Below are 12,009 nucleotides of genomic sequence, written 5' to 3'. Positions count from 1 at the left end.
GGAGCAGCTGAAAATGTTATGTACTCTGGCTGCTTAACACCACCAGTCACCAGAAGGTTTATTGCCCTTCAGCTGAGTCAGCAGAGTAGAAAATATGAACATTATTTAATAAGCTTCAGTGGGAAATGAGTCAGATAAGCAAAACCCACTTTCATTAGCTGTTTGAGGAAGAATGTCTGACTTTTGCACAAAAGTGTGTGAGATACACTAGCATATTCTCCAGCCCTGCAGAGAAGGACATGGAGGCTACGGTGGATGAAAAATTGGATGTGAGCTGGCAATGTGTGCTTGCAGCCCAGAAAGCCAGATGTATCCTGGGCTGCATCAAAAGCAGCGTGGCCAGCAGGTCGAGGGAGGTGATTCTCCCCCTCTGCTCTGCTCTTGTGAGATCCCACCTGGAGCCCTGTGTTCAGCTCTGGGGCCTGAAGGACATGGACCTGTTGGAGTGGGTCCAGAGGAGGGCCACAAAGATGACCAAGGGGCTGGAGCACCTCTCCTGCTAAGAAAAGCTAAGAGAGGTGGGAGGGTTTAGGTTAGGGAAGAATGCTTGAAGGGTGCTTATAAGAAAGGTGGAGAGACTTTTTACAAGGGCATGTAGTCATAGAACAAGGCGTAATGGTTTTAAGCTAAAAGAGGGTAGGTTTGGGTTAGACTGTAGGAAGAAATTCTTTACTCAGAGGATGGTGAGGCATTGGAAAAAGTTGCCCAGAGAAGCTGTGGATGCTGCATCCCTGGAGTTGTTCAAGGCCAGGCTAGATGGGGCTTTGAGCAACCTGGTCTGGTGGGAGGTGTCCGTGCCCATGGCAGGGAGGTTGGTCTAGGTGACCTTTAAGTTCCCTTCCCAAACCATTTTGTGATTCCGTTATTTAGTTCTATTAGTTTCACTCTAGAAGTGTAAATTTCTGGGAAGAATTAGCAAATCATCTGTATGTGTGCGAGCACATAGATTGTTTACACCACTCCAGTGTTTTGCAGGATAACTGTATATCAGATCATTTAACCTTTCCTATTTTATTTGCCATAAAAAGTGGCTGATAGGTTTGGGGTGGGAATATGATCAAAGTCCAATGGTTTACTCTGGAAGCACATATCAGCTGAGCAGCTGTACCTGTCTGAGCATTCCTGTTTGCCCATGTTCCTAGCTGAAATATGTTGTGTTTCTTAACTAAGTTTAAGTTAAGTTCATTGACCTTATTTACTATGATGTATTAACAGTACTCAGTAACCAGTGCTTGCCGTGGCCCAGCTGATGTGCAATTAGTTATTATGCTACCAGAGCTCTGCTGCGTGCTCAAGGCTTTTTGATGTCAGTTCTCTGGAGTGGTATTCAGCATTCTACAGAAATGAAGCAAAATGGAGCAGCATAAAAACTAGGATCACGCTTTTGGAGCTACAATACTTTTCCTTTGGGCAAAGAATATAAAAACTGGTTTCCACGTAGGCAAAGAAAGAAAGAAAGAATCATTTTATAAAGCTGCTTACATTTTGTCCTAAAAAGACTAGAAAAGTCAGCTGCCAATATCCCCATGATATATTTGATGATGCATTTGTTTAAATTATTTTTACATACAATTTTCTATCAGGATTTCAAAGGTAGCACTATTGTTGCCTGTTAGCTGACAAAAACATACAGAGTAAGATTTCTTAACCTGTCAGCAGTACCATTTCCTTACAGAACTGGAAGGGAACTCCCAGATCATAAAGTCCACGTGCAACGTCATGTAATTGTGTTAACTAGTCAAAAACAGTATTAAAGCCACTATTTCCATTAGGAAGTAACCCAGAATCTTCTTATTCAGAAGGCTAGAAACTGTCATTTAAATTAATTCAAGGTATATGAATGGCATCTATGTATTGGAATTACCTTCTTAACATTTTAACAAATTTGTTACCAACTATATATCAAGTTTGCAGAAAATCTGACAGCCTTAGTAATTGACAACTAAAAGCTACTTCATAATGGAAGCTGTATATCAGATTTATCAAATATATCACTATCTTGAGACCCCCATGTAAATCATTTGTTTATAAACAAAATGCATTTTCTTAATATCCACATTACAGGCAGTGGGTAATAAAATATCTATTGGTCCACTAATTGCATAAAGGAAATTTGCAAGGTTATAGTTTATCATGTTCAATCTTTTCTTCATGGATGATGTCCCAAAGTACCCTTTTCAGTGACCTTATAACTATACCTTTCTTCTAACATTTTCTTTAAGCAGTATAGAGAAGTCAGCATTTTACACTGGAAAAGATTATACCCAAGTTAGAAGTTATTGCCTACTCAGCTTTCCCACTTAAATACTCTATATTCAGGCTTTTGAACACTTGAACATTGCATGTGGTATATGAAGTATTTTCATCCATAAAGCGTTGTGTTCTTGTTTTCCCTGAAGTCACGTCGCCTTAGGTAAAAAAAAGTGTTTTATTAAAACAGCAGTTACACTGAGGTGGAACTCTTTTCCCAAGTCTGCAGTCAGATCTTAACCACATTAGCTCTCACTGTAACAGCTCACCTGTTTTTCCCAGGTGTGCACCACCAGGCTGTCTCTGTGTGCTGCTGAAGAACCTGTGCTTTTAGTAGGAGCAGACAGACACACAAGTTCTTCTCAGCGGTGCTTAGAGCCATCAGGAGATGTGTGAATTACTCCGGTACCAAGACTGAGTTAATTTATCTTGCCTCCCAGTGGGACACATTAGCTCAGGCTGGGTTGTGCTGGTTCAGACTTGGCATTGTACTTACTGTACGTGCACTTGTCTTCCAAGGGGCTCGGGGGCAGCAGAACGTCACTTAACCCTATTACTGAGGAAGCACTGCCTTTATTTTGTAAGGGAACTACAAACTGTCTGTCCTCAACTTGGGATTTTTCTTGATATCATGAACTCGGTAAAATTCGTCTGAAGTAATATTGCACCTTTTTAATGTAGTTGTCATTCAGAACTTCATATGACTTGGCCCTTAAGCACTTAAACACAGTATTAACTTAAAACTGATCACTACCAGAGCCATTTACTGTTGTAATTGTCTTTGGAAGTTACAGTATTTGGTTGTGACTGTTCACTGACAGTTGGAGGTTTAGATGAGAGCTACCTTTAAATGTAAATATGAGGTTATAGTTGAATATCTGTCATTTTTCAGGAGGAGGGAACTCCTAGAATTTGATAACAGGGCTATTTAGAACAATAGCTGGTACTTTTAAATGTTTTTACTTAATATTGTTCTTACTAATATGCTTAGTATTTTATAGAAATAATGAAATGCCTCAAAACTACAGGACAGGTGATCTTGGTGGTGCTCCTTGCAGTTCTTACCCACTGATCTGCAGATGTACTGGGGCACAGTACAGCTCCTGCCTGCTTGTGCAGCCAGGGTGCACAGTCCTGCAGGCTGCAGCAATAACCACTGCTTCCTGGTCCTTCAGGGGAGTCATGGTTTGCAACACAAATATGATACTTTGAACTTTAATGCTTAAAAATTAAAGATCAAAGCATACATAAAAATTAGTGGAAACATTAATATTCAGGCTAGCTCTTGTGTATTTGCTTAATAAGAATGTCTTCTTGAAATGTGAATGTGAGTAGTGGCTATTTTCAGTCTAGTATTAAGGTAGAAATTGGGGTATGTGTGTAATAACGTAGTATTACGATATCTGTCCTTTGGGTCTTGATTCTGACTTTTATGGTACTGCTTTGTGAGGAGGGAGAAAAACTGAAAGAAAAAAAAGTCTTTTAAAAAACCCTGTGCTGACAAAGACATGAGGACAAGCTGGGGCATATCTGAGGCAGTAGCTCATCTCTGATGGTGCCCAGAGAGTGGCAGGAGTATGACCTGCCTTTAGTGCGCTTGTGCAAGGTACTCTGCCTGCCTCCGGTGATTTCCCTGTGTTTTCTGGAGACCACAGAAGTATCTTCATATTGAATAGCCCTCATTGGATTTTTTTCCAATCAGTTTGTCCCATCACTTCTTGATTTCTACTTGTAGAATTAAATTCTACTGTATTTAAAGTAAGGAAATACTTTGAAAAAACAGGTATTAAGTGAGAACTTGATGAATTTGATTTACTTCATTTAAGACTGGGTAGTGTTGCATTATGATAATCTGTGCCAAGATTCTTAAAGCTCTTATAGAAGGCTAAAGTTTCAGTTAAGCATCATAAAAATGCAAAACAACACCAACCCTTTAAAAGTGCTAAACATGTATCTGCAATTTTTAACCCCTAAAGATCTTTAAAAATCTGAGACTTGATTGAACATTTTCACTATATTGAGTGCTAATTTGGTAAATGAATTCTATCACCACTGTCTTTAGATCTGGTTTAGATACGTAACAAAAACCAGATAACTAAATTGTCAGTGAAATACAATACAACAGCCTTTTGATTCCTTCTGTTATCACAGAGTTGTGAACTTTACTGAACTTCTGTACTAAAAATTCACATACACTACACTGACCTTAAAACAGACAGAGGGTGGAGTTATAAATGTAGTTTTCTTTTGAAGACATCTATTTCTTGCATGTCAACTGTCTGAAACAGCTTCGTAAGGGTAGTTGAACTCATCCAAGGCTATAAAGGCTAAAAATTTATGGGGGTATTTGAGACCCTGCGGAGTTATGCAAGAACTTTGCCAAGACAGATTGCAAAAGGTGAGCATTAACCATTCTCTGATCCGACAATTTAGTCTTAATCTCTGCTTTTCCATATAGGTGTGCATGTCGAACATATCAGTAGATTTATCAATGAACAAGCATCATCTTTTTAAATGTTTTCATTGAGGTCTGTGTTTTTTCAATAGACACAAATTTGACTTAACTTAACCTTTACTGAAAAATAAAAATTCTGTGACAGCATTGGATTACAGTTTAACCTGATAAATACACTGAAGCTGAATTTGATTCACTGCAGAGATAACAAAGAAATAGAAATAAATTTCATGTAAATGTCATGCTGACTGATTTTCTTATTCTGCTTTATAGTTGCACCCAAAATGTAAAATTGTGGTGCTGTCGTTATTTAAGTTTTGTTAAATGATGTCAAAGTTAGGTAGAAAATGTTTTTGACAGACAAGACGCAACGTGAATCAGGAACTGTAAGCTAAAGTTTTATGACATCAGATTGTAGGGAGGGAGATTCTACAAAGATTTGGTTTAGAGCTCACCTTATTTCACATATGCATTGATGATCTGGAAGTAAAAATAAGCAACATACTAAAAATTACAGGTGATACTAATTTGAGGGCAATCATAAACACCTCAGCAAGATTGGGAAAAGGAATAAAAAGGGAATATAGATGGAAAACAAAAGGAAACTACAAAAAGCTTGCTTTTCCAAAATCCTGCATCCAACCAGGTGCACATAGTATTTGTATGCCCAATATCCATTTTGGTTTGTAAGCCAACATGAAGTGGGTATACTGACATGAAAACAACTTTTTAAAACAAAGGTATTTCAAATGGAGCTGTGCTTTCACTTCAGAGGAAAATAAGTTTATTTAGCTTCTTCCAAAGGACTGTAGTCACACCTGGAAATCTAAAAAGTCATAATGCTCTGGTGGCATATACTGGGTTACAGAGTTTTTACCAAGCTGGCATATAACTTGGTTGCTGTAACATCAGTACAGTATACAGCTTTGGAGAACTGTAAGGAGGTGGTAGCCATTGGTATTAAGCTAGTTACTCACGGAGCGATGCAGTGCTTTTTGCATTTGAAGGCAATTCTGTCTGAGTTGTCTAACCAATCATTTTCAGAAATGTTTTTGATGAGCTTTTGATCAACACAACTGTCGAGATGTTTATACCACATTAGTCAGCATCATGTACACTCTACAAGGTACAGGTGCTGAAATCATTTTTCAGTATTTTTCCTTCCAGCAGAATGCACATACACTGCTCAGATTCATCTCGCTTAACTCGAGTCTCTTCAATGAGGCATTTGGGATAGGAATAGAGTAGCTATATTCAGTAGGGAGTGAAAGGCATGTGTGAGGCGCTTAAATTTCAGAATGTACAGAGCAGCAACCCTCTGAAAATTAAATCTTTTAAGAAGGTTAAGATACTGAGGAATCAGTTTCAGCAGTCAAGCTTGAAGATTAAATTTAAAGGCATTCATTTTCAAGTCAGAATTCTTCATTGTGGTTCTAGCCACTATTGAACAGATGTGTAGGAATGATTGATAGAGCAGGGAGTTCAGTTTCTCCCAGTCTTTCAGATAACTCACCTAAGATGTTGGTGATAACCATTAATGTAGAATGTCTCCGATTTGTTCGAACGCTCAGTGGAATTTGAGGAAGCTTGAGGATGAAGTCAGACCTCAGAGGAACCCGATTTCTACTGTCAGACTGAACATAACATAATATGAGACAGGCAGTGCCGATTTACGAGATAAATTCATTGCTAAGGGAGAAGTCTGAGTCACAAAGGTCAGATGTTTTAATGCTCATCTCTGTTTTGCTGATGAAACAAAATAAAAATATGATTGCTAATATCTGACCTAGTTAATTGAAGAGTTGCCCAAACTTATTACAGATCATTCCAAAGCCATGGGCAAAATTAACATTTTCCTTGTAGTTTTTGTGTCTATCTCTGGGAGAGTTAAAAAAAGGTTCATAGAATTATTTTAGTTACCACTTATGGGGAGGAGGAATCTGCAACTATTTCTGTTTCAAAGAAAAAATGGTCAAAAATAGCAGAGAAGATTTAACACCATGTAATCTAAGGCCAATCAGTACACATATCTAAATGTAGACAATGACTTCGTGTCTGTTTGTCTTCTGGAATACGATGCTGTTACTCTCTTCTGTCACATATTTATGCATTCAGACCATGTTTTGCATTTGTGACTCTTTAAGGCTTCTATATTTATTTCATTACCACCAGGGAGGAAGCTGACTTCACATAAAATGTATTTGTGTGTTTGCTTTCATTTATGGATGACTGAAATTCAATATGTTATTGAATATACAGAGGGCTCCAAAAAGAATGGTTAGACATAGCCAAGCAAATTCAGTAACTGTGGAGAAGTCTTCAGGGTTCATACAACACATACTCCAGACTTTTGTCATTTATTGTTGTATAGTCTTAAACATAAATAAAATTAGTCATAACTAATTATTTAATTAGACTAGAATTCTGGCCCAGTAATTGTCAATCCTTCCTTAGGGAAAGTCTCAACTGAGAGACCAATAGGCATAATCACAGAATCATGGGATGTGTGAGGTTGGAAGGGACCTCCAGAGGTCATCTTGTCCAACCTCTCTGCTCTAGCAGGGCCACCTGCTAAAGCGTGATTTTTGAGATTTATTGCTGTTACTGAGGTAAGATAAAAGACATTACCTGAGCACTTCTGCGATTCAAACCTAAAGGTGCTTGCAGCTGAGTAATAGCTATCTTGAAATGCTAATCAAGTTAATATGTTAGTCATATGGCTTCTGAAGTGCATCTTCAGTGGTGTTTTAGTTCAAGTCAGGAATGCAGAATTTAATCTTCTTACAGAATTTCTGTTTCAGTCCCTGTATTAGAGGTCAAACCTGATGTATGAGGTGAGAACTTGCTAAGAACAAAAAAGGAAATCTCTAAAAAAATCTGGAAAAAAATATTTCTCACAGTATTGTCTTCTTTCTTTACAAGGATTTGCAGTTTATAATTATCCTTTCTGTAGCTAGTGGAGGAAAAAAAAAAGACAACAAAATACATAACTGTAGTGATTGTTCTCTTGCTAAATATAGCAACTGAATTCATAACACTACCATTTACCAGATACTTTAATCTCCTATATTCTTTTCCTTTATCTACAGGTGATATATGCCCTGAACACTAAGAATGATGAACACGAGGCTAGTATACAGGCTCTGAGAGATGCTCATGAAGAAGAAATTCAACACATTCTTGCTGAGACAAGGGAAACAATTCTCCAGTATAAAAGCAAAGCTGAAGAAGAACAATTGCTGAGAAAACATATTCAAGCCCTTGAAATTGCAGTGGAACAACATAAGAGACTAAAGGAAGAAGCCTTGGCAGAGTTAACATTGTGCAAGCAGCAGGTGGAAGAGAGGGAACTGAGGACAGAAGTACAACAGGCACAGATGGTCCTTTCCACAGACACAGTAGATACTAATGCAGACTTTGAAAACAAACTTTTGCATTTAAATCGTGAGTCTCAAGGACTGATGAATGAATGCAAAGCATCTAGGAGACAAAACTTAGATAGAAAAGAAATTTTAGATGAAAAATACAATGTGGAAGGACAAGCTGTAGTAAATGAGATGGAAAACCTGGAGAGTGAGAACCAGAGAGCAATTAAGGAATATACCCAGAAAACAAGCCAGCTGCAAGCTTCCTGTGAGAGAGAAAAAGAGACTTTGAAAAAGTCTGTGCAGCAATCCATGGCAGAAACAAAGAATTGTCAGCAAAGAGAAATGGAGCAAAGGAAGAGCTCAGAGGCTAAGGAAGGTTTTTTGCTACAGCAAGTAAAGAAGCTGGAGGCAGACCTAGAGGAGAAAAGCCAGAAGATAAATGAGAGGAAGAAGCATTCCCAGAAGCTGAAAGAGAGAATACAGGTAGAAAACGGTATATTTTTAAAATTTGGGCGAAGAGAGTTCTTTTAAACATCATTTTGAGTCAAAAGCTTTGTAAACACTAAAGCAGTGCTAGAGGCTTGGAAGAGAAATGGGAGTTTTGGTGCTGAGAATTTTGAAGAAAGAGTTAAGATGATTAGTAACTCATTAGGAGAAGTCTTTGAATGCTAGACTGAGGGAGTCTTTGAATGCTCCCCTGAGGGAGAAGTGAAGTCAATTTGTCTGTTGACTGAACAGAGCTGTTAACTTTCCTGCCCAGAAGTGTGGAGAACCAACCAGGCACTAACACTAGCAGTGATACTTACACAGTACATTCTCCGCTTGCATTGTAGCTGTCAGCAGCTCAATGTATTGATATGAGCGTGGTCAGATAAGAGACCATGCAGCGAGCTGGCAGGTTAGGAATGAAGTGCTTTGTGTTGTATGACTCTTGAAAGAATGCCTCATTCCAAGTGACATTTAATAAGTGTCATTTACACCTGTGAAGTTTCGTGTGGTGAGTTTCCCAGTTACTTCTCACTTCGCCTGTCTACCCAAGCTGGTGTATCTCTCATACAGCACAGCTGCAGCACAGCTCTGCAGCCCCTTTCTGCTTCATTGCCCCTTGTGCCAGATGCAGTTGCAGAGATTGGCTGCATTTGGTACGTAAGGTCAGGGTGTGGGAGAGACGCTGATGAACTTCTATGAAGCCAAAGTACCCAGCCAGGCTTTGTGCTCAACAGTTCCACTTCCTTCTAACAGTATTGGTCTCTCCATCACAGAAACTTACCTGCTAGACCTGACCCCAAAACTGTGACAGCAACCTAACATATTAATAAGAAAATACCTTGAAGGTCTAGATTTGGAGCATTTCAGAATCACAAAAATAGTTTACTAATGAGAAAGATTTATCTCCTTCAGAGTCTCAGAGAACCCCAGAATCCTGTAGAGAGCAGGATCACCCCAGTCAGCTGCATTTCCTCCAAAACATCTGTGACACTTTTCACCATCTGCCCTCAAGTCTTGCCAGACAGCAACACTTTGGTGATGGTGCACAGCTGTGGGCCTCTTTGGGAATGTTTTGTGAGGGAGTTCAGCCTTTAATACAGTCACTGCCTGGGTGAGTTTTGCAAGGCTGGAGGGTGCGTTGAATTCACCTTCCCCAACATCATTAAGGACCATTCTCTCAGTGTGTAGATCGATAGCAGAACAACCTCTACTTTCCACAGAAGAGCAGAGATGTTACAATGAATGGTAGAGATGCAGATAAACCATTTTTCCAATTGAGTCAGGGAAATCCATAGTATCTGTTTCAGTAAGGAAAGTGTCCTGGCTCTATATTTATAAGGGATAAGAGGGAGGAGGGACAAGTAAGATCCTGATTTCTTGTGGTCTCTTTAAATAATATTCAGGAAAAATGGAGAAGGGATGCACGAAAATTTATACACGTGATTTTGCTGTTCTAAGTTATTGTGTCAAAAAGGCAGTTTTTAGGAATAAAAAGTTTAAAATCTGACAAGAACTGGGTATAAAAAGGTGGAGTCTTGAACAATTTAATTTCTAAATTCAGTATCAGCTAGATGAAACTGAAATCTCTTCTGATAGACATCTGCTCAACTCTTGTACATTTCAGATCCTCTAAGTCTATAAATGAGACTGATTTACACACCAGCTTAGCATATTGCCTTGAATCTTTAAAGAGAGTTTGGGACTAGGTTAAATCTGGAAGGAGAACAGTTAGACACAATGTTATTTTCTATTTCTCTCTAGTTTAAATAGAAAGGAGAAACTTCTAATTTTTTAATTGGCTATTTCTGTTGTCACGGTTAAATATTAATTTTTTTTCAGAATCCTATGGATAATGGCAGATTTGGAAACAGAAGCATTTCTTTAATCAGTAATGCCTCTGATCATCAGTAAATACTATCCAAAAAAAGCTGTCAAAATGCATGAAAGATAAAAGGACTGATGTTTAAGCAAAGCGATTTTTCTGTTTTCTCCTTAGTGTATGTCAAGTGGTTTGAGACGTTTAGATGAAAGGCATCATGTTAGCTCATGTTTATTATCATTACTGTGGAAGAAAGAATATAAAGGATGACAAGTCATTAGGTCTGAACTGTTCAGTCTAGTTTTGGAATAATTTTGGCATATGACAGAGGTAAAAGAAACACGCTTACCTTTAAGATTTCACCTTCAGACAGTGTCAAATACAAGTAGGTTTAATCCATGAGGTTCTACTCAAATAGCATTCATATAGGAACAAATGGAAGTTTATTCTGAGTAAGTATTGCAGTATTATGTTAGATATTTGGAAACTGAGGCTAGAACCTCCAGAAATGCAACAATAGTTAAGCTCCAATTTTTCCCTTTAGTTAGAGACAGACAATTCTCAGCAAAGTCTGTAGGAGATGATTTTTCTTTTTTTAGGCATCTGTATTATGAATTGTGTTACAAATTATTATACTTAAGCAACTGGAAAAAAAAATTATCTTTCAGCACAAGTTGTCAGAAAATTAAAGGAAATATGTCCTGTTCCAAATTTAGGATAATTTCAGGCTTCTTTTAAATGGTAGCTCTTGATGAGTGTTCACCTTACAGTGATGCTTACTGCATCTGATGGAATGGCCCCACATTACAAATATTCTGGCAACAGAGTCGCTTTAAGGGTATGGAAGAGCAAAAGGTTATTTTAAACATTCTTTCTAGGTCAAAGATTCATGCCATGGAACTGCACCAAGACAGAAAATGATGATTTATTCCAGATAACAAAAAAATAACATATGTAATAAACATAGAAGCACAATGCATATTTTAGAATTTGGAAGTGTAGCTTTAGGGAACACAGCAAGAAATTCTGGGATCAAAAAATTGTGTTGAAAAGCGTGAAGGAAAATCTAAGTGTAGTCAGAGAGAAATATGTTTCAGGAGAAGGAAATCTTGCAAAAAGCAGGTAAGACGCTCATTAATGTCATTCTGAATTATTTCCCTTGTTAGTAGTCACTCACATTCCACAAGTTAGTTATGCTTTTTGAAATGTAAATGTTGCTACCACAGATGATACAGAAGCTGTACTGAATTCCCAGAGCAAAGTTTTTAATGAAGTAGACGAACTGAAGCATCAAATAATGCAACTGCAGGAAATGACTTCTGCCAAACAAAACCAAATGAGAGGCTCTGAAGGTGTGCAAGAGTTTAAACAGGTGCTTTGCTCTTAAACATTCCAAAGCATGCCAAAAACTACTGAATTCGATGTAATTTTTCTTTCACCATTAAGGGCCTTTAGATTATTCTATAGAAGTCAGTCCTGTAAGATTCCTAGAGCTCTGCCCTCATCCAGTGGAACACTGTTCATAACTTCAAGTGCATCAGTTGCTCAATGACAGCTAAGACACTACTTTATATCCTTAAAGTAAAATTGAGCTAGATCAGATTAAAGCATTCAACTTCTTCTATAAC

General features: G+C 38.1%; 1 protein-coding gene across 3 annotated transcripts in view; it reads left to right on the top strand.

The window, feature by feature from the left end:
- FAM184B (family with sequence similarity 184 member B) overlaps window positions 1-12,009 on the top strand; it is a 39,421-nt gene that overhangs the window by 7,163 nt on the left and 20,249 nt on the right. For all 3 annotated transcript variants that reach the window (XM_048046111.2, XM_013180435.3, XM_013180444.3), the window contains exon 3: window positions 7,795-8,556. In XM_048046111.2, coding sequence (XP_047902068.2) covers window positions 7,795-8,556 — 762 coding nt within the window. The remainder of the gene's footprint in view (window positions 1-7,794; window positions 8,557-12,009) is intronic.

This window comes from Anser cygnoides, chromosome 4 (assembly GCF_040182565.1).
Source record: "Anser cygnoides isolate HZ-2024a breed goose chromosome 4, Taihu_goose_T2T_genome, whole genome shotgun sequence".
Classification (NCBI taxonomy): Eukaryota; Metazoa; Chordata; class Aves; order Anseriformes; family Anatidae; genus Anser; species Anser cygnoides.
Note: the sequence above shows the minus strand (reverse complement) of the source record. Positions and strands in the feature narration are given on the sequence as shown.